This window comes from Lampris incognitus, chromosome 10, assembly GCF_029633865.1.
Source record: "Lampris incognitus isolate fLamInc1 chromosome 10, fLamInc1.hap2, whole genome shotgun sequence".
Classification (NCBI taxonomy): domain Eukaryota; kingdom Metazoa; phylum Chordata; class Actinopteri; order Lampriformes; family Lampridae; genus Lampris; species Lampris incognitus.
Window position 1 is genome coordinate 9,570,469 of NC_079220.1, and position 23,232 is coordinate 9,593,700.

The window sequence follows — 23,232 nt, forward strand, 5'->3', positions numbered from 1 at the left end:
GTGTACACACAACATCCATTACACAGCTGTCTGTCTTGGGAGAGAGATTCTTGCTCTATTGCTCTCCCTGAGGTTTTCTCCTATTTTTTCTCCCTGTTAATTTTTTTTTTTTTTTAGGGAGTTGTTCCTTGGGTCTAAGGACAGGATGTTATATTGCTGTAAAGCCCACTGAGGCAAATTCGTAATAATGGGCTATACAAATAAAATGGACTTGACTTGGTTTGACTTAAGCAAACAAATAGGCAAAACGGCAAAGACGGGCATAAAGCCGAGGCTGGGTGCGTGGCACGAGCATGACTAACAAAGCAACGATCCTGCAGGGACTGGTGGCTGGTGCAGGGTTCTTGTAGGGGAGTGGGGATAGCTTGATGGCAGACAAGTGTGCTGAATCCTGATGGCGAGCAGATACTCAGGGAGAGAATGACAGGGAATGGATGAGGGGGGGGGCAAGGTCAGGCAAGGGAGCAGAAACAAGAGTCAGACAAAACCAAAACACACCAAGCACTCATCACTCATAGTAAGAGGCTGAAAAATAACAAGAAACACACACACGCCAGGCAGGCAAGTGTCATGAAGGAGGGGTCGTGACACTCTCCCAGCTACAGCAGAATTACACGGTTGTATAAATCGGTACTTAATCATATCTAACAACAGTAATCTTTCAATAAAATCTTATCAAATGGGAGTCAGTGGTCTAATGCACATCTGTTAGGGGGGGTCAATGACGAGAGAGTTTGAGAGCCAGTTAAAAGCTAATAATAAATCAAGTGAAATTTTTAAGGGATTGATAAACCTATTTATTAAGAAAAATAAAGTGGTATCTTTTTTCTGGCTTTATATGCAAGTCAAAGTTTTGTTTTGTTTTGTTTTGACGGTCCTGGTCGCTTACTTTTCTCGCAACATCTGGCAACCCTGTCTGTCCGTGACCTTGTCTGAGGTGAAAGAGCAGCGGGGGGAGGAAAGAAACACACAACAGAAACGATTAGAAATACATTTAACCACATTAACGGCTGGACGGAATTCACGTGTTGAATCGTAACCCATAAACTCCTGTTAGGGTATTTTTTTTATTTTTCAAGCAAAGTGCTCCTCCATTTTAATGATAGACGTCTCATTTGGGAGGAAGTGCTTAAATTATACGTCTCGAATGTTCGTATCTGGTACATAGACGGGGCCATAAACGGATGAAGACGTTTAACCGAGAAGAAGAAGAGGAAGAAGAAGAAGAAGATGAGGACGTTTAGAAGGGCCAGCAGACTCCGAAAGCTTGGTTAGCGATGGTCAAATCAGCCTTCCCGCTCAACGCAACAAACAAAATATTGTTGATCGGCGTTAAAAAAAATAAAAAAAATAAAAACATTTGGTTCGTTCCGCTAAAGTAATTACCCCGGAATGCGGACCGACCAGGAGCAACGCGCACCGGCCTTGCCCGACTCCGTGCAATTCCACTTCCGGCCGCTAGGGAGAGACTCTTAACTATGAGAACAGCTGTTTTACTCACAGGGTCCCACAGCGGGCGGACGGACGGGCAGCGGCGGAGTGCGCACCAGCACCGACACAACCGCGCGGAGCAGCGGTCGGTACCCCCTCCCCCTCCCTCCCTCCCCCCGTCTCACTTCTGACGGAATGGACAGAGACGCGGCCGAGCCGGGGCCGGAGCCGGGACCGGGGCCGGACCCGTCCCGTCGGCGAAGCGGGGCGGCGGGCGCGCTGTACGGGGAATTCACGGACACGCTGAGCGGCGGGGTGAGGTACTCGGTGAGCCTGACGGAGAGCGCCCTCACCGTGCAGAAGATCTCCGCCTCACCTGGCCGGACCAAGGCGGTGTACGACCTGAGCGACTGCGTCGGCTGCCGGGCGTACGGAGGGCAAGGCGGCGCGGACGTCGGCGCTTACTTCCAAGCCTATTTCTACCCGTTCAGGCGGCGGTGGATGAGCCCCGGCGTGGCCCGGCAGCGAGCGGAGCGGGGCTTTCGGGTCGCGCTGCTCCAGGACCCGCTGGCCAATCTCCGAGAGGCGGAGCGGTGGGCGAGGGCGATCCGGGACGCCTCCGCGCGGCAGATCCCCCGGCGAGAAGGTGAGAGTCCGCCGTGGGTGGGGGGGTAGAACTGACACGAAATTCATAACAGGTCAAGTGAAATTCGCCATGTTATAGCGACCGCTTCGGGGGGGGGGGGGTTGACCTTTTTATTTGGGGGACCCCATGTGTCTTCCGGTGACTTTTGTCGTTCTTGAGCCATGGGTAACCATCGCGATGCCCTACAAATATCCAAACAAAAATCAAGAAAGTAGTTTAACTTGCTTCTGCCTAGTACCCCCCCCCACCACCTTGATTTAAGCACACCTCAGTTCAGTACCCCCCCTCCATTAACTTCATCACACCATGACCTTAATTATGGACTTCCCTCTGCACTTAAACACACGCACCCCTTAATCGTTTTACTCAAGCCATACCAAATGTCGTCTCCTCTGTCATTTAGCCATACCCCCACCTCTCCCACTCCCCTTAACCACACCTTAGCTGTGCGGCTCCCCTTCACTTAGCCGTACCTGGAGTTTTTATGTCTCTCCGCCCTCCCTCGGCACAAACCCGGGAGGAGGACTAAATTGAGGCGTTCCACCTCCTTTGAGGAGGCGAGCCGCCGTCTCCTCATATAGTCCAGGAGTCGCACCTGATCCATTCGGTGAAAACTCCCCTCCGGGGACGACTTGTACCCATCGGCCTGATGACAGGTTTACTTTTCCCCCCATTTAAACGGGGCCCTCCTTAGCCTCCCTCGCGCGCGCGCGCGCGCGCGCTCGTATGTATCTCTCTTCCTCGTCCCCTATTGTTGCCGCCCTGTGTAATTCCCACGGATGGATGGGTGGATTTTTTGATGGAGGGGGGGGGGGGTTCGCATGAAAAACAAACCCATGTTTTTTTTTCCACGTTGTGCCGCCGCAGCTATTTCTGATTAGGCTCCATCGTGTGGTTTTTGAAACGGCGTCTGCTCTGTTCCTCCCCCCCCTCCCCCCTCCATCCTAGTGCACAATGCGTTGGCAATTAACACGAATCTGGGTGGTGTTTATTCAGCACATCATCCCTGCTTCTCGCCGGGGAGGAGGCGATGACGCGGTTGACGAGGATACAGAGATGCATGCGTCAACAAATACCCGATTTCTGAAGGAACTTATCTGTGCCCTAAACAGTGGTACTCGTATCTCACGCCGAAACAAGTCACACTAACGTGTGCTTATCTGTTTATGATATACAACAAAAGGCTCCATTGCCCGTAGGCGCACACTCCTGGGCAGCCCATGCTGGTCCAAAGAGGAAACGGATATGTGAAGGGGCAGTGACTAATTTGGTATGTTTGGTTGCCAGGGATGGAGTCAAGTGTTGGTGGTAGTATAAGGATGAGGTTGCCCTCCTGGCAGCAGCCCCCAGGTGCACAATGCAGGGAGGGAGGAGGAGAGCGAAAGAGGGAGAGAGACTCTGACAGGGCCCTTTGTGTGTAGGGGGACATTCAGTCTTCCTGTGCTCTGAAGCCAGCAGGAATTAGAGTTTCGGTGCTTGATGCCAGACGGGCAGATGGTAACCCGAGCGGCTACCGGGCAGCCCCCTCAACGTCCACCCTGCAGGATTCATCAGAGGGGTCCAGATAGGAAGGTTTCGGAAATGTCAGGTCACACATAGTAATGAAGCGGCGGTCGATAGACAACGCTAGCAAGCAAGCGAGCGGTTTTGTAGGCAGGTGCCTCGCGCTAGATTATTTTGCCCCCTTGCCTCTTTGTAAAACAGCGCCCCAGTCACGATGCGACGGCATCACTAATTTATAAGGTTGTTTTAAGCGTCCCAAATCCAGGGCAGCCGATAATACAGTATTTAACCGAATGTATTACGCGTTTTAAATGAATAAATTTGTGCTAATAGACGCTGCAGGATGTGCGGGTGCATCGGTTTAACGCCTTGTCGTAGAGGGTGTATGAAAGTCAGTGTGATTCACTAAATCCCTCATAGTGTATTTACCCCCCCCCCCAAGTTAATTACATGTCGTCTCATCTGCCGTTGCAGACTGAAAGGTTGGATTAAAAGTGCTGTGGCCGTGCAGGACCTTGTATTTCGAGAGAGAGAGAGAGAGAGAGAGAGCCTCCGCTACCGGGCAGTTTCATCACAGCGGCTGGATGAATGAACACCCCACGCCCCCCGTGAAGCCCCAGCCTGGGGCTTTTCCAGTTGTTTACAGCGACGTCGCATCCGAAGTCACATTTTAAGTGAGAAACATCGTGTACCTCTCTGTGTAGCGCGTCCATAAACGTTACTGCAGCCGGGCCTCGGTTCATGGTTTTGCTAGTATTTCCGAAGCCGGACAACAGGATTGCGCGCAAAGATATGGGGTGATGGTTGCAGCGCTGGTCTCGACTGGTCTTCCTAGCGGTTTGCCTCGAGGGTGGGCTCTTGAATTTGGGAGTAATGTTCAGCAGTTTTCACATCGACCGTGTAAGATATTAATTCGCATGGATTGATTCCTGTTTGGGATATCATTTCATATCCGCATTGTCGATTTCTTGTGTATTCTCACACATTTGATGTTACTCTCCGTCAGCATCCAAAATCCTGTTTACATTAGAGAAATCCTGCCGGTTCTGCGCAAGCATGACTCTCTTGTGCACTCTGTATAGTATGTCACGGGTTTGTGCCTGATAAGAAAAGTGGGAAGTGTGTAAGGGGGGGGGGGTGCATTAGAGAGAGCGAAAACCGAAATGGTATAAGAGAGGCACACATAAACGGTTGTGTGTTTCCACAAACACGGGAGCAAGTGGCCAAGTGTGTCTTTTTGTGTGTGTGTGTGTGCGCGAGTCACACACACACACAAATCATCAGTGGACCTTTCACCCCTGCCAGCCTCTTGGTCCCTCTGGAGCCCACGTCTGCCGCTCCCTGACACAGGGCAGCGATGGCCTGTCAGAGCCCCAGGCTGCTAATGCCTCTGAGGGCTGCGGTGTTTATACAGAGCCCGCCGCCGCCATCCCCCCCCCCCCCCCGTGCATGTGCATTTATTTTTAGTTCAGGAGTTTTCTTTCAAAGCACTTCGTGGTTTTTAACCCATCTCACCTGTGAGGGGATATGGGACGGGGCGAACGCCGGCGAAACCGCGGACTCTTTTGGCGGTTGGAGCCTGCACGGAGATAAGCTAGCTGATAATTGGTTGGTGAAGGACGTCATTTCTTTTTTTATCTCGGGAGTTTTTGCACAATAGCTCAGTGTTTTGTTAGCACCGCTACATCGCCGAGTCTATTCCTCATCCCCGCCTGCCTCTGTTTACCCTCGTCTAGCTGCGAAGTGCACACACAGGAGTTCAGAGTTCCCCGGTCGGACGGCTATTTGGTGTTTGGTCTGCAAGCCTAATTTAACCTACATCCGCAAATACAGACGGACTCGGGTGTTCTCGCTCTTCGTTTTTCTCTCACTTATCGTGCACTTACACCGTCGGTAACACACACACACACACACACACACACACACACACACACACACACACACACATAGATACACAAGTACACACAACCCACTGGGTGCAGGAAGCATGTCCAGTTGAAGAAGTGATTTTCACAGACATGCCTTTAGATACTTGGGGGCGGCGTGTTGTGAAACAATGACTCGGGGAACGGGCATCAAACCATGAATTATTGAATGTAAAACAAGATTTCGCCGTCTTCTCGTTTTGATCCGTTGCACCTCAGCTAAAAAGACGTCATTGGCCCTGTTAGGAGTAGCCCGTCTTTGTGGACCTTTTAACGTCACGGAGCTTGGAATGACACAGCTTGTCTACAGGATATTGGGAGAAACATCCAGGTAGCTGATGGACTTTCGCAAAGCCGCCTTGGCGCTCTGAAAACGCTCTGTGGGCAAATGAGACGGGCCCGTCTTATCAACTGATAAGCTTGACTTGAGGAATCTCCTCTTTTTGGCTGTACCGATGCACAGAAAATTGATTTGCTGTGATGAACCAATCACACAACCCAATACCAACAAGCTACTGGATAACTGGTGTGTCTCTCATATCTCTTGGTGCTTCTAAAGTACTGGTTTGATCGGGGTCCATCCATCCTTCCATTATGGGTCCAAAATATCCATCCTGCAGATCCTGGAGTGCATTATGCTATGTATGCTATCATGCATTTACTGTTTATGAAACTACGTAACCGTGACAAAGACGTTGAATTCAGTCGAGATGTATTAGTCCCCCCCCCCTTTTTTTTCTCCCCAGTTGTACTTGGCCAACTACCCCCCTCTTCCGAGCCGTCCCGGTCACTGCTCCATCCCCCTCTGCTGATCCAGGGAGGGCTGCAGACTACCACATGCCTCCTCCAATATGTGTGGAGTTGCCAGCCGCTTCTTTTCACCTGACGGTGAGGAGTTTCACCGGGGGTGGGGCGTAATACGTGGGACGATCACACTGCCCTGCCACCGACCAGAGGAGGCACTAGTGCAGTGACCAGGACACATACCCACATCTGGCTTCCCGCCCGCAGACACAACAGATCGTGTCTGTAGGGGCACCCGACCAAGTCGGAGGTAACATGGGGATTCGAACCAGCGTTCCCCAGAATAGACCGCCGCGCTACCTGGACGCCCGAGATGTATTCGTTTTTGACGCTGCAGCTTGTGTTCCCAAGAGCGGCCGTGCCCATCTCTTAGAAATGTAGATCAGTAGCTGCAAAGAAATGTGAGGTTTTGAATATTTAGCTAGCATAACCAATGTCCAGATCCCTGAAGGGTAAATGGGCGAGATCATTAATGGTGAAGCCTAACTGTGCATCAAAGGGTACAGTTGTACCCTTTGGTGCACAATTATTACCACACTATCATATGACAGATGTTTTTTAAAAATATTGTATGCTTGAATGTGTTGCAACACTCACTCACCTTGACTGTAAGATTTGGTCCGAGAGTCTCGCCGGCCGGTTCTGCAGTACACGTCGGAAGTCGTGAGCCTGTGCAGAGAGGGAAACGCAGCTCTTCAGCACATCTATCAATACCTCATTTGCCACTGGATAAAACGAGCCGTCCTCTGCGGAGGCCGTGTTTGGATTCTTTCAGTTTTCACTCTGACCTCAGTAAAGGCTTCAATGGTTTTATTGAGGGCGTGTTATTCAGCCCCGGTTCACCCGGGCCGTTTTTATTGAACACACTTTACCACCCTTGAGTGCAAAACCAGACTCTAAAGCCGTTTTATTGACAAAAGCCAGCTTCCACTATTGTGAATGATATTCTGGAATTGTAGACGGAGGCTTTTGTGTTTGTAAGCCATATTGTATTCCGATACAAACAAACAACAATGGTGACCCAGAGTGAATGAATAGAGGGAAACAGAGTTTGCCGTGTGCCTGTGTGTTGTTACACTGTCTCCAGACTCTTCCCGATGAGTTCATGTCTCTTCCCCCCCCCCACCCACCCCCCACCCCACACACACACACACCCCCACCCCCCGAGATATATTTTGCTACCTTTGCCAGTTCGGATCACAAGCCACACGAGGTAGTGGCAGCAGCAGTGCTATTCCAGGTCACGCCGGTAGCAACGAAGCGGTTATATGGTGTTAAGGAGAGAGACACGCACATGCACGGTTGCACGTGCACGCACATCGGATAGCGAGAATGTCATTTAGTTATAAGACGGGACCCACAGATCAGCCTGCAGGCGTTTGGCGGACAGCTATGGCGAATGTCCCTCTTGACTTGATTGTAACTCATCTTTGTTGTTGGAGATCAAATTTGGCCGAGGGATATGGGGCTGTCATCAGGGGCTCTCCTCTCACGGAGGTTTGAAATTTTAATCGTAGATCTGAAGAAAAAAGAGAGAGAGAGAGCGACTTTATTCATCTTACAGCTACACACACATGCTTGTAGAGAGTAGCGGCTGAAAAAATGTTCCTTCTGCCGTCTTCCCATCCTGCTGTCCTTCCTCCAGGGGCAGCCAGGAGCAGTGAGGCCCGGGGACCGATTCCAGGTGGACGTCCATGTCGTGGTCAGGGACAGGACAGGAGCGTGTTAAGCAAAATGTATAATTTACCCATCCACCCGCAGCCTTGTTAAATTGTGAAGTCATGCGCAAGGGGGCAAGACTACCGTTCTGACAGTAAAACTCCTGTGGCATTTACATCCTCGAGCCGCAGAGGTCAGTGTTTGCGGTTCAGGAGCCAAACCAGCAGTGTGCAACTCCGGAAATAAAAAAAACAAAAACATTTCAGTTCCTCTAGTCTGAATGAAAGGCAAGTTTGATGTGGCCTCTTGCTTTGAGGCTGTTGCACATCAACTGACAGAGAAGGGAATGTGTCAGCCACATCAACCTTCACGGGGTTGGGTTGCCTCACAGTTCACGTTATAAACGCTTCGCTTGACGGATCACTCATGTTGGCTGAACAAGTTTGACCTGCTTGGCTGACCTGCTCAGTGTCACCTAAGGCAGAAATTAACAGGACCGCTTAGTATCAAACAATGGGACAGGGGTTTGTAGTCTTTCTCTCTGTGTCTGTGAAGATAGTCCTGCATCATAGGAACCATCAAGCACCGTCTAGCTGAGCGATGCCGCAGCATCTAGCATGCAAACCCTTTTTTCCCCCCCAAATTCTTTGAAATAACCTGATTGTATTAGCGCAGGGGTGGCTAACCGTGTGCCACGGAGAGCCATGTGTATGCAGGTTTTCATTCCAGCCGGACCCCACACCAGGTGATTTCACTGATTCGCAACCCTTCAACCAAAGAGGAAGAATTTATCAGTGAAATCACCTGGTGTGGAGCCGGGTTGGGATGAAAACCTGCGTACACGTGGCTCTCCATGGCACACGGTTAGCCACCGCTGTATTAGCGGGACTAATTTGGTGACTAATTGTGTTCCTGTTTTTGCTGAAAAGCGAGTTTTGTCACCAGACTGCCGAGATGTTGTGAGGCCAACCCCCTTTTCTTGTTATCCTTGCCTTTTCTCACAACTTTGTCACATACCATACTGCTCTCTCTGTCTCTCTCTCTCTCTCTGTCTCTCTGACTCTCTTATTTTCTCCCCCCTCCTCCTCAGGTGTGGTGTATGCGGAGTTGTGTCGCCCCTGCAGGGTCATGGTGCTGGTGAACCCTCACAGTGGCCGTGGCCAAGCACTGCAGCTCTTCAGTGGCCATGTGCAGGGCATGCTCAGAGAGGCTGCTGTCCCTTACAACCTGGTCATAACTGGTTAGTAATAAGTAGCCACACACACACACACACACACACACACCCATAAACACACCCATAAACACGCTTAGGCGTACAGCAATGTACATACTAGCACCCACAAAACTGGTACACACTGTCCCACCTTTCTCCCTCTGCAGTCATCATACATTATTTGTGTAAATACGGATGCACAAGCCACTATTGCACGCATGCACATAGACACACACACACACACACACCAACTACACTATATGCGCACACCAACACATTCAGACTGGTGCACAGTCCCCACAAGTTGCCAAGTTGCTGGTGGCTTTTCGGGACCTTATCAGTCTCTGCAGTTCACTGTAGGCAGAGACTGTGACCTTTGATTGACTTTTCTCTGAATTGTGGCCACCTGCCAGCCAACAAATAGGAAAAGATGTCGGTGCCAAAATAATATGAAGTAGATTCACACACATTTACACCTTCCGCCTTCGTGTACCTCCTTACCACCCCCCGACCCCACCCCTCGTCCCCATTCGACTGAGAGATTAGATTGACAGGCACAACTGCCAGTCAAACAGTTGTGCCTGTCAGCATCATCAAGGCATCTGCGCGGTGCATCTCGAAAAACAATAGATTTTCGAGAATATCTCAGTGGTTCCCCACCTTTTTTACTTGGAGCCCTCCCCCCTACTTGTTTCTAAGAAAAGCTGAGCCCCCCCCTTCCCGGCCCACACACACACACACGCACACACACACCAAGAGAAAAGTGATTCATTCCAAATATTTGCAAAAATTAACGTCAATTATAGTTTTTTTCCACCTTTATCTTCAGTAAATGTCTCGTTTCCGTCCTCAGGACATCTGTGTTTAAATGTCTCTTGTCTTGTATAAGCTGAACATTTTTTTTCTTTTAATGACCCAACAGAGTAGACCTGTTGTCATCTGCCTCAGGCTCATTGAAACATCAACAGTACCAGTTATCATCTGACCCAGGCTCACTGAAACATCATACTTATCATCTGACCCAGGCTCACTGAAACATCATACCTGTATTATTTTCATCCGACCCAGGCTCACTGAAACATCATATCTATACTGTTATCATCTGACTCAGGCTCATTGAAACACCAACAAAGTACTAGCTATCATCTGACCCAGGCTCACTGAAATATCATATCTGTATTGTTTTCATCTCACCCAGGCTCACTGAAACAACAACATAGTACTAGCTTTCATCTGACTGAGGCTCATTGAAACACCAACTTAGTACTATTTACCTTCTGACCCAGGCTCACTGAAACATCATATCTGTACTGTTATCATCTTGACCCAGGCTCATTGAAACATCAACATATTAGTACTGTTATAATCTGACATCTCATATCCACATGCACATCATGTAAAGTTGTGAACACTGTTTTTTGACAGACATTAGGCCTATGTGTTATTTTGGCTCTAACAGTAACATTTTTACTGAGTCTGTATCATCCTGTTCATTCATAAACTAATAACACTGTTTGGTTTTTTTTTGACAGGCAGTATGTGTTATTTGGCTCACACAGTCACAAAACAATAACTTCTTCCTTACATTTTTTTACTGAGTCTGTGCCATCCTGTTCATTCAGAAACTAATGGCCACCTTGGGCTTGCACGCCTTTGACCAGGGATGGGATGTCAGGTGCGTCGCTTGTGACAGCCAGCCTAAAGTCCAGGGGCCTCGTGTATCAATCTTTACTATGGGCAAATTTGTTCTTATACACACCCATGGAATTTCTTAGCCCTCAAGATTGTCTTGACAGTCAGTTGCTATGCATGATGGTTATTTGTAATTCCTTCCTCCCAATATCTATCGTCTACCTCTTGCAACGAGCAATCACCCAGGCCTGCAAAGACATCAGTGTTAGCCAGTCGGTATCGAAATTCAGGGGTTACCCAGGTTCTACACTGGTCTCTGAGACAAACTTCAGGGCTAAAAAATCCCATGGGTGTGTACGAACAAATTTGCCCATAGTAACGATTGATACATGAGGCCCCTGGTGTACATCGAGTCTGTTGCGGGCTTTTACAAGGGTACTGGAGGCTGTCTCAGATACATACGTAGTGCTGAATGGCAGAATAACCCTTGTAACTGTGTGTTTGGCCAGTCTGGGTGCAACAGCGTGTCCTTCAATGATCTAAAACTTTTTGTATCCTTCTCCTGGAAATATTTCTTTGGCACCAAGTTTGCTTGAAGTTTCAGCAAGCTTATCATAGCTGCAGCCCCACCCGTGCAGCATGCAACAAGGTTCTCGTAGGGCAGATTGTTGGATGAGAGACAGGAGTCCACAGCCATAAAAATATCCTGGCCTGTTGTTTTTGCGGTTCGATCGGTAGACATAAGAATGTCTTGTTTCAAGTCATCAACGTCAAGGTATTGGACATAAATGATGAGCACGGACTCGTCTGACACTGCTGTCGTCTCATCCAGCTGAATGGCAAAGGGACCGTTCCTAAGCTTCTCGTGCAGCTGGTTCTGATCCATTTATCAATTCTGTCTTTGACGGTGTCGGCAGACAGTGGGGCGGTTTTCACTTTATCAACCGCGTGTGGGCCACACAGCCGCTCTACAGTGTTCAAACAGGCGGGTTTGATAAGCTGCTCTCCAACAGTGTGTGGCTTTTTAGCCTTGGCAATTAATAGCCAACACTCACATGATGCCTCCGTGGCTCTATGCAAATCGCTGCCTGCTTGTTCAAATGCTTTTCTGATGTCGGCGGAGCTTCTTGATAGCGCCACCTGCTTTTTCCTCTCAAAAAATTCCTGACTTTCCCCAATAGTCTCTTGGTGTTTTGTCTCTTGGGTGTGGTTTCATTTTGCTTGGCTTCATGCTGTCGTGAGCTAGTTTCTCACCACACATGACACATTCTGGCCCAGACTTGTCCCCTCCTTCCATAAAACCAAAGTTAAGGTGGCTCTTAAAATAAAGCCTTACTTTCTTTCTTGGCGCCGAGTCAGCCACACTTTCACGTCTCTCAGCCATGTTGTTTCATTCATAAAGTGCTGCTGCTGACTGCAGGAACAAATCAAGACGAGCTAACATTAGCGGCTAGCTGAGTAGCTACCTGACAACACCGCCGGCTCACAGTTTGATAGCGCAGATTGGCGGGTCACAGAAGTGTGGTTACTAGGTGTAGCCCAACTACATTTTAGAAGGGGGGGGGCAAAAATGTATCTTTTTAAATATTTTTACATACAGACTTTTGTATAAAATAAATGATCCAGTAAGTCAATTATCTACTACTACTTTTGGCTGCTCCTGTTAGGGGTCGCCACAGCGGATCATCCGTTTCCATCTCTTCCTGTCCTCTGCATCTTCCTCTGTCACACCAGCCACCTGCATGTCCTCCCTCACCACATCCATAAACCTCCTCTTTGGCCTTCCTCTTCTCCTCTTCCCTGGCAGCTCCATATTCAGCATCCTTCTCCCAATATACCCAGCATCTCTCCTCCACACATGTCCACACCATCTCAATCTTGCCTCTCTTGCTTTGTCTCCAAATCGTCCAACCTGAGCCGTCCCTCTAATATACTCGTTCCTAATCCTGTCCTTCTTCGTCACTCTCAATGAAAATCTTAGCATCTTCAACTCTGCCACCTCCAGCTCCACCTCCTGTCTTTTCATCAGTGCCACTGTCTCCAAACCGTACAACATAGCTGGTCTCACAACCATCTTGTAAACCTTCCCTTTAACTCTTGCTGGTACCCTTCTGTCACAAATCACTCCTGATACTCTTCTCCACCCACTCCACCCTGCCTGCACTCTCTTCTTCACCTCTCTTCTGCACTCCCTGTTATTTTGGACAGTTGACCCCAAGTATTTAAACTCATACGCCTTTGTCACCTCTACTCCTTGCATCCTCACCCTTCCACTGTCCTCCCTCTCATTCATGCATAGGTATTCCGTCTTGCTCCTACTGACTTTCATTCCTCTTCTCTCCAGTGTGTACCTCCACCTCTCCAGGCTCTCCTCAACCTGTACCCTACTCTCGCTACAGATCACGATGCCATACGCAAACATCATAGCCCACGGAGACTCCTGCCTGATCTCGTCCGTCAACCTGTCCATCACCATTGCAAACAAGAAAGGGCTCAGAGCCGATCCTTGATGTAATCCTGCCTCAACCTTGAACCCTTCTGTCATTCCAACCACACACCTCACGAGTGTGCTTTTATTTAACTTGTGCACTTTGACAACCTCAGAGCAGAGAAACCTCGTGAACCCCCTGTGATCTTTGATGCCCCCCCTCAGAGCAGACAAAGCCTTGCGCACCCCTTGGGCATTCAGGTGCCCCCCGCCCCAAGGGGTGCATGGACCCCAGGTTGGGAACCACTGGATTAGATGGAATAGAGCAAGAGAGGGAGGGGAGAGAAGAGGGCAAATATATGTTCGTGCATCCTTGTGTGCATGAGTGAACGGGTTTAAAGATGTGTATGTGGGGCATCTGGGTAGCGTGGCGGTCTATTCCGTTGCCTACCAACACGGGGGATCCCGGTTCGAATCCCCGTGTTGCCTCCAGCTTGGTCGGACGTCCAGACAGACACAAATGGCCGTGTCTGCGGGCAGGAAGCCGGGTGTGGGTATATGTCCTGGTCACTGCAATAGCGCCTCCTCTGGTTGGCCGGGGTGCCTGTTCAAGGGGGAGGGGGAACTGGGGGGGGAATAGCGTGGTCCTCCCACGCGCTACGTCCCCCTGGTGAAACTCCTCACTGTCAGGGGAAAAGAAGCGGCTGGCGACTCCACATGTATCGGAGGAGGCATGTGGTAGTCTGCAGCCCTCCCCGGATGGGCAGAGGGGGGTGGAGCAGCGACCGGGACAGCTCGGAAGAGTGGGGTAATTGGCCGGATGCATTTGGGGAGAAAAAAGGGCGGGGGGAGTATGTATATGTGTGAGCACGATCACGCATCTCAAGTTCAATTTTATCTTCGTATGTATTCAGAATACAGTGAAATTCTTGTGCTCTGGCTGTCTCTGGGGGGACACAAGGACGGAGAACACATGGACACACCATCACAAAAAAAAAAAAAAAACATAGGCTGTGTACACAGTGAATTCATACATAATTTACACAATATACAGTACACGATAACACAACAATGTAAGGTGCATATGTGTGCGTCAGCTGCTCAGCAACCTGACCGCCCGTGGAAAGAAGCTATTACTGAGACGGGCGGTGTGTGATTTGACGCTCCGCTAATGTGTTTTCAGATGGAAGGGGTGAGGACAGAACACGAGCGGGGTGGCTGGGGTCCTTAATGATGTTTTGGGCTCTCCTTTTTCGCGGCGAGCGGTGTAAATATTATGGAGGTCGTGCATCTGTTTACTGTTGCAGAGAGACAGGCGGGCGATGTGCAGGCCTTTCCTCACAGTCCCTCCGGGACTCGAGGAAGGTTAGCAGCTGGACAGTGATGAATAAATAAATAAATAAATTTGAAGGGGGGAAAAAAAAACCGGCATAATTTCCAACTCGTGCCGTAGCTGTCTGGGAGCGAAACGGAGCAGAACGGCACGGAGCAGGGGGAATTTGGGTCACCGAGGGGCTTAGCGGTCGATTACGGTGGCCCGGCAACGAGTCTGCCTGTCTGGCTAAATTAGCCAGCTCAGCCTCTTGTCACATTTTACCCAACACGCTCCTGCACGGTGAATATGTCCCGAGAGCCTGTGCCCGAGGAGAGACAAGCAAACCGGCGTAGCAGCGTGTGCTGAAACTTGGATGTGCCGAGGTTCGTCTTGCAGCGTGCGCAGCCGACGGAAAGCGTTGACCAATTCGAGCGCGAGTTCCGCGTCGTGTTTTTCGTTGCGGGGTACATCAAAAGCCAGAAACCGGCTTATTTTTAGTGCCGTTTAATTCACCCCCCGAGATCCCTCGGTTTGTGTTTACGCATTGCCTTAATGGTGTGCGACAGTCTCCCAGCATCTCGTACAGCTCAGAGGGGAGGCGTCGTCACGGCGGACACGACGGTGAAGGTGACACAGGAAACCTTCATCCGTCCTTGTCTCGACTCCCAGGAAGCACGGGTTTTCTTTCAGCCGGCGTCCACGTGCCGCATGTATTTGCGTTTGGCAGTGACTCTGCGAATAAGGAAATGGCAGTGCAGCATCAGCCTGTAGCCCCAGCAGGCTCAAAGTGCTGAGTCAGCTGCACCGAGCAGCCTCCCTCTGCCTGACAGCACAGGACTGCATCACTCAGCCTCCCCATACATACCGATTAGCCCCGACGTGGGGCAGCGCTGTCAGGAGCAGTGGTGGAAGAAGTATTCAGACCATTTACTTAAGTAAAAGTAGCAATACCACAGCGTAAAAATACTTTGTTACAAGTAAAAGTCCTGCATTGAAAATCATACTTAAGTAAAAGTAAAAAAAGTATTAGCATCAACATATACTTAAAGTAGCAAAGGTAAAAGTACTCATGCAGAATGGCCCATTTCAGAATCATATATCATATTATTGGACTATTATTGATGCACTAATGTGTCCATCACAGTGTTGCAGCTGGTAAATGTGGCGCTAATTACAATTACTTTATATACTGCTGGGTGGCTTAGCCTATAAAAATACATCATTATTAGTTGGTTCATAATTTGTATTAATAATCTAAATTTGCAAAGTAACTAGTAACTAAAGCTGTCAAATGTAGTGGAGTAAAAAGTACCATATTCCCCTCTGAAATGTAGTGGAGTAAAAGTATAAAGTCGCATAAAATGGAAATACTCAAGTAAAGTACAATTACCTCAAAATTGTACTTCAGTACAGTACTTGATTAAATGTACTTAGTTACATTCCACCGCTGGTCAGGCTTACGAGAACCCGGGGACAAGGACACATCAAGCTCTGTGAGGTGGGGGAGAAAGGCACCTGGAGTTTTTACCTTTTTAGGGGTCCAAGCAGCGAAGCTGGTGGAGCAACCATAAGTCCTAGACCAACCAAATTTGGTAGGTGCATTCATACGGCCCCCCACTACTCTGGCACTACAAATCACCCATGTCAGCCAGATGGTGGCGCTATAACAAAGGGTCATGCTTAAAAGGCCATAACTCCCACAGCATAAGTCAGATCAACACAAAACTTAATCGACCCATGCATCTCAATGTGCTCAACAACTTTACTATTGGGACCACCTATGTCAGTCATATAGTTTGCCCGCTATTTTGACTTATTTGGTGTGGAAGCGCTGCAGCTCTACATACCACACGCCAGGACACCTGGGTTTAACGACATACTTTTTCTTTTTACGGCAGCCGGCTAGGACGCAAGAAATCAGACACCGTCTGGTCCAGTTTTGGAAACTCTGGCACATGTTTCTGAGGCAATGGAAGTGTTACGACATTTTAAAAAATTACGGTAATCGTCTAGGGACACAGGCGACCCAAGTAATCCGACATTGTCATATCTAGTTGGAAACTCGGGTAGGCTACTGTTTCTGAAGCAAGATTCTTCCTTCTTTATTACATTACCAACAGCGGTTTAGTTTCATGCTGAAACGGTAGTCTATTACAGGCCAGGTGTATAAAAGACCCCTACGTATCATAGTGTTAATTATTTACGTTGGGTGAAGGTATATGATCATGAGGACAAAACCATTCAAATTGCTCCATAGGGGGCGCAACAGTGCCAATGCTTGGACCCCTCCCAACGCCGCTTGCGGCTTTAATTGCTTTTGTTTTTTTTTAGGGGGGGGGGGGGCTCTTGTCTATCTCGACCAATACCTTAGGTGGAGCAGAAAAGTGCTGCCCGCGAGCAGAGATGGGAAAAACCCGGTCCAGAAAGTAAAAACCCTAACCGTGTCTTTACTCCACCCATGTACTAAACCATCAGATTGCACTGACTAGTTTCCCGAATCAGCTGGTTTAATACACGGATGGAGTAAAGACACGGTTAGGGGTTTTTACTTTCTGGACCGGGTTTTTCCCACCTCGGCCCACAAGAAGACGAGCCGCCGGCGCTCGCCAAGTTCCGTTTGCTCGTTTTCTTGCGTAAACACACAAGCCCGTGCCAACCCATAACACAAACAGACACACACACACACATGCTTCAACGCACAAAAGCCTCATCATCCGGGACAGTCTCAGCTGGCAGGATAGAAGACTATTGCTGGAGGGATGATCCCACCAAGTCCCCCTGCAGTGGGACCCACTCAAGGAAGCTGCCAATAAAACTGGGCTGAACAAATAGCGCAGTCCTCTAGCCGACACATAAACCAACACATGCACGCACACGTGCACACCAACACTCATCCTCTTCAATGTATAAGTGCACACACACACACACACATGCATGCAGTCAGTCACAGATGTTTGCAGTTCAGCTGAACCGCCTTGGAGCCGTTGAGTGGCCAGTGGATGGGCTAATATGATATGTCTGGTCCCATAACGGGAAATTGAGTCTCTTTTCTCCCTAATCTCTTCGATCCTCCCCGGGAGGCCGGCGACGAAGGGAGCAAGCCTCTCTTTCAGCGCCCTCCTCTTTTGTTTTTCTGTCCTTCACTCGGTCGCCACAGTTTCTGTTTCTGCCCAGTTTCTCCTTTTCAGTTCCCCCGTTGTCGTTTTATTTCCGTCACGACCCCACCTCTTTTCCATCTTTTTCCTCCTGTCCTCCATCACGTGTCCTTCTCTCTCCTTCTCCTGCAGAGCACGAGAATCATGCACGGGAGCTGGTGAGGAAGGCGGACCTGTCCCAGTGGGATGCCCTGGTCATCATGTCTGGAGACGGGCTGCTCTTTGAGGTGCTCTGACTCCGTCCGTCCTCTTAACGCCGTGACGCTAGAAGGACAGCGAGTGTCAGGTTGACGTGTGTGGAAAAGAAGCGAGGTGTTGAAAGTCAGTCAGTCAGGGGGAGGGGTGCAATACCTGCCTGCTAAGCCTGTGGTTTGTATTAACTGGACGTTTCAAAGCAGGTCTGCGCAAGTTTAATTGTCTTCGCCCGCCAGATTTAGATTCAAAGCAAAATTGGATTTTAAGCGGTCAGAGAGCCCCGAGTGTCGATAATCCCTGATCCATGACCTGTATTTTTGTCCTTGCCCTGTGAAAACCCACTAGATTCTGCCTCTGGTTTTGCAGTATTTCAAATGAACACATTAGAGGATAAACCCAGATTACATAGTGCTATGTGGCACATGCTTTCCATTACAGTTCACAGTAACTTTATCTGTCTGTCCATCTCGCTGTGTGTGTCTACATTGATACGCCATATCTAAGAACCACAGTCAGAGCAAAGCAAGGCAAGAGAGGCGAGACTGAGATGGTTTGGACATGTGTGGAAGAGAGATGCTGGGTATATTGGGAGAAGGATGCTGAATATGGAGCTGCCAGGGGAGAGGAAGGCCAAAAAGGAGGTTTAGGGATGTGGTGAGGGAGGACTTGCGGGTGGCTGGTGTGACAGAGGAAGATGGCAGAGGACAGGAAGAGATGGAAACGGATGATCCGCTGTGGCGGATCATCCGTAGTAGTTGTAGTAGTTGTAGTAGTAGTAGTAGTAGTAGTAGATCTAAGAACCACAGTCAGATTCACATTCATGTTTACATGTGTCCCTGTTCATCCAGGTGATAAATGGTCTAATGGAGCGCGAGGACTGGGAAAAGGCCATCCAGACCCCGCTGGGCATCCTACCAGGTGGCTCCGGCAACGCCCTGGCTGCCTCCATCCACCATTACACACAGTAAGCCACTTCTTTAATGAGCCATTTTAAATGCATGGACTACAGCACAATAGTATTGCAGGGAGAAACTTCCCTCAGCCTAAAAAGGTGATTTATCCTTGTCTCTCCGTGGCTGTAATTATGCCAACGGCTGACTGGGCAGAGAGTAGACCTATTCCTCAGGAGGGCAGAGAGATAGTGGCGAAGAGTCTGGCTGCCTCGCCGTGCAGAAAGAGGTCATTTCAAGCTGCTGATAACTCTCAAAAAGAATGACGTAAGGGGTTTAGCAAGAAACTCGGCACGTTATGAGTGATTATGTTCTGCAGAACCAGCTGACCCGTTCGGACGACTGTTGGATATCACCTCCCTCTGCTGGTGTCTTATCAAACAGCAGCATTTTAAATCAAATTGCACTTAAAATGTCTTTGTAATGCGGGGCGTTCTGCTCAGCACATGTGCACCTTTTCTTCTCTTAAGGCAAAACTGTGAAAGAAAATAAGAAAAATCAGATGGGATTCATATGCATTTGGCTTGGAGCTCATCACTTAATGGTCCTTGTGTTCCCATCTCCCTGCATTATTTACATCGATTATTCATTTTGTTGTCTTTTCATGTCGTGTCACGACATGTCATATCGGATCATGTCATGTGACGTCAGGTCATACAATGTCTTGTCGTGCCGTTCCATGTTGCTCCTTTAACTACTGTGCTCGTTGCATTGCTTGCTGTCTCTCAGGTCCCCCCCAGCATGGAATGAGGAGCTGCTGTTGAGCTGTGGCTTCATACTGTGTAAAGGTCTGGTTGGTTCCCTGGACCTGGTCTCTGTCCACCTTGCCTCTAAACAACGCCTCTTCTCCTTCCTCTCCCTGGCCTGGGGCTTCGTGGCTGACGTCGACATCGAGAGCGAGAAGTACCGCCACGTCGGCGCAATTCGCTTCCTGATGGGCACCCTGGTGCGCCTGGCCTCCCTCAGAGTCTATCAGGGCAGGCTAGCTTACCTGCCCGTCAAGGAGGTGCCGACCCCTGGTAAAGAGTGCAGCACTGAGGCTAATGCTCCATCCTCCACGCCTCAGCACCCCTCGCTCTGCTCTGCCCTCCCCTGCCAGCTCATCCCCAGCACCTCTCCCAATCACAACTCCCGGCTTGTCCACGACAGCACAAACTCCAACCACAATACCATCACCAACTCCTCCAATAACGCCATTACCACCAAGAGACCAGAGACCCAGGTCGACAGCCAAACCAGAGCGCCTCTCGACTCCCTGCTACCGGCCTTAGACCAGCCACTCCCAAAGAGCTGGACAGTGGTTGGGGTGGAGGACTTTGTCCTGGTGCTGGCTATGTACCAGTCCCACTTGGCCGAGGACCTGTGGACCGTCCCAGGCGCGGCAACAGACGACGGGCTCATACATCTGTTCTATGTGACCGCAGGCATCTCCAGGCCAGCCCTCCTGCGTCTCTTCTTAGCCATGGAGAAGGGGGCCCACTTGGCTTGCGGTTGCCCCCATTTGGTGTACGAGAAGGTGAGGGCGCTGAGGCTGGAGCCGCTCTCTCCTCAAGGCATGATCACTGTCGATGGAGAGATGGTGGAGTACGGGCCCGTTCAGGCCCAGATCCACCCGGGACTGGCCAGACTCATATGTGGATGAACTCAAATTGGCCTTCCTTATCAGTCGAACCTAATTCTGACTAGTTGTGAATGGTACTGGCTTTTGTTTTTTTTCTACCTTGTCTGGATTTCTTATCTACACTGTGTTTTCAGAAGTGCCAAAGACATTATATCAGCCTTTGGAAATTTCTCTTTTTATTTTTCTACAGAAATGACTTGTACTATTTTTGATAGAGCCCGCCCCCCCCCCTTTCTCGCAATGCTTGATTCAGGGTCAAAGCCATGGGTGGTTGGTGTTGTTGCTGGCTGATCCCAGCTTAGTGTGTGTGTATGTGTGAATGCATGTGTGACTTTGCATCAAGAAGCTGCAGTGTGGCAGGGGGGGGCTTGTGCCGTGGCTGAGGAGCGCGTCACGTGCTCTGCTGTCGGACCTACTAAGCTTGACATACGTAAAGAGAAGCCGTGCCCCTCCTCGTCCCACTCTTCACCGGGACGGCGGTCTCTCTCCCCCACCCCCTCCCCTCACTCTGCTTGCCCCTGACAGCATCGCCTACCGCTCGCTTTCAGCACACACACACACCCCCCCCCCCAAGTTGTGGAGATAACCTCTTGTGGATTTTTCTATCGACAGTCGGACGCATGAATCTAGATTGAACCTGACTTACAGCTCGTATGAAACTATCGAGGACTTCACAGTGGGTGGCACATCAGCAACCGGGACACCCCGGCTGCTCCGCCTCCCCCTCTGTGTGTGCGAACTTGCTTCACACCCAGAGGTGGAAAACACTGCTTCAGAAAGTAGAAGTACTAGCCATGCACTAAACCAGCGGATTCTAATTAACAACACTTCAGCCAGGTAGGAGAGCTAATTAGTGAAATCAGCTGGTTTAGTCCACGGGTGGAGCAAATACATGGTTAGTACCTCTACTTTCTGAAGCCGGAGTTTTCCGCCTCTGTGCATACCGCCGCTTGGCGAATTGGGGCTGGTGTGTGTGTGTGTGTGTGTGTCTCGGGGCCGAGGAGGGATGAGTGCCGGTGCAGAGACCCGGCCAGCTGAGGTTCCACCCCGGATCCATTTCCCGCACTGTCCTTTCTCCTTGCCCTGCTTCATCATCTGCAGCTATCATCGCATTGGAGGATACGCTTTTACTCACACAAACTCAAACGCAACCACACACACACACAGCGTCTCTCTGCCTTTTTTCACCCCACCCCCCTCCCCGCATACACAACTCCTTGCTCCCAGTCATACACACATGCTCACTCACACATTCCCTTGCATTTCTGCAGCACTTAGCGAGGGGGAGGGGGATGGTCCGCTGCTGTGCATACGATTCCTCTCCTCTGGCGGTCCTGCAGTCGTACACGCTCCCTCCTAAGGTTTCTGAGCCGGCAGCGCCTCGTGTGTCTTTATCATGTCAGCGATTAACACAATGTGTAAAGGTGTAACAAAAAAACAGCGACGACCCGGTGAGCATTTTGGAAACGACGGGTTCCGACGCTCAGCGCGGCGCGCCGTTCCTTGACAGACATTAACATTTAATCGTTCGTTTGAGGCACGCGACGACTCGGGAGCACGGGGAGGTTAGATTGTTCCTCCGTATTGAAAGTCGTCCAATAAGCGCGAGCTGGGAGGGGGGGGTGTGGGGGGGGGGGGAGTCAAGCGCTGCGCTCCGCTGCGTGGCCTTTTCACTACTTGGCTGTCGGTGCTGCGGTGATGAACATTAGTGCACTGGAGCAGAGAAGAGTGCAAATGTTAGCATGATCATCAGAACCTCCCTCCCTCCCCTCCCTCCCGTTCTCCATCCCTCCCCCCCTCCCCCCCCCCTCTCTCTTGCACACGCGACATGCACACACACATTAACACATGCACACATTCCCCGTATCTTTCTTTCTGCGAGTTCAGCTCAGGTCATGTACGCATCGTATCCTGTTTCGCCCACAGGTGCGCAGGAGCTCATTCTTACAGCGCTACGAGAGAGTGACCCGTCTAGCCCAACCTCGGAAATAATAGCATTGGATATGATAACGAGTAAAAAAAAAATTTTTTTAAATCGAATGTAAACTGGGTAATTGAGAATGCCGATGTATCTTCCTCTTCAGAAAAAAGGAAACCTTCTCCGGATCACGTGATACGCTTTAAGTGAATGTGAACAGGCTCGTGTCGATCAACAGAATGCTGACCTACCAGCCTCCACGGACGAGCACGCCACACACCTACTGGACGGAAGAGGCCATCGGTCGCAGGCGCTGGCGGCACACATTGATTGGCGGCCGGCTGTTTCCCCGGGCTCTTGAGCGACTGGCTCCCACCGGGAGGCACCGGGAGCACGGGTCGTTGTAATTCGGGTATAAGGCGCTCAGTGAAGGATGATGACTTACGTGAGGTGTAGAGTACTTGAAGTGGACCCTCGCAGGCGGTCTTTGCTGACATTTTTTAGGATTCCGTCTTTTCATTGCCGTGTCAGTCGACCCCTGCGTATAACTTGACTTTTGCATACGTGGCGGTGTGAGAACAGGCGATAACGTCATCGACCCAGAGCTTACCCCCCCGCTAAACGCCGCGTTCCCCGTCTAAGTTTCCCCGGGTGCTTTTTAGCCGCGTTATCGTTTGCTGCGGGAAGGGGTCCGTAAGGTTATATATATTTTTTTTTTTTGCATATGTCTGTACAGTGTTTATCACCACAACACGTGATTGCATAATGTGAAAGCAAGTGGTTGAGATAAGCTATGCAAATGAGTTGTGGCCAGCACATACTGTAGATGCCTTGCCT

General features: G+C 49.9%; 1 protein-coding gene across 1 annotated transcript; it reads left to right on the forward strand.

Annotated features, from left to right (window-relative positions):
- The first annotated feature begins 1,626 nt into the window (after nt 1-1,626).
- Nucleotides 1,627-20,498, forward strand: LOC130119223 (sphingosine kinase 1-like). Its single transcript, XM_056287661.1, has 5 exons — nt 1,627-2,077; nt 9,059-9,208; nt 17,844-17,938; nt 18,755-18,870; nt 19,586-20,498. Exons 1-5 carry the CDS (start codon nt 1,627-1,629, stop codon nt 20,496-20,498), a joined length of 1,725 nt encoding a protein of 574 aa, XP_056143636.1.
- Nucleotides 20,499-23,232: the final 2,734 nt, after the last annotated feature.

Bases quoted from the DNA above. Each gene is read 5' to 3' on its own strand.
- LOC130119223 (XM_056287661.1), top strand. From the start codon at position 1,627: ATGGACAGAGACGCGGCCGAGCCGGGGCCGGAGCCGGGACCGGGGCCG. The intron at 2,078-9,058 runs GTGAGAGTCCGC...CCTCCTCCTCAG, and splicing joins GCAGATCCCCCGGCGAGAAG to GTGTGGTGTATGCGGAGTTG. The intron at 9,209-17,843 runs GTTAGTAATAAG...CTTCTCCTGCAG, and splicing joins TTACAACCTGGTCATAACTG to AGCACGAGAATCATGCACGG.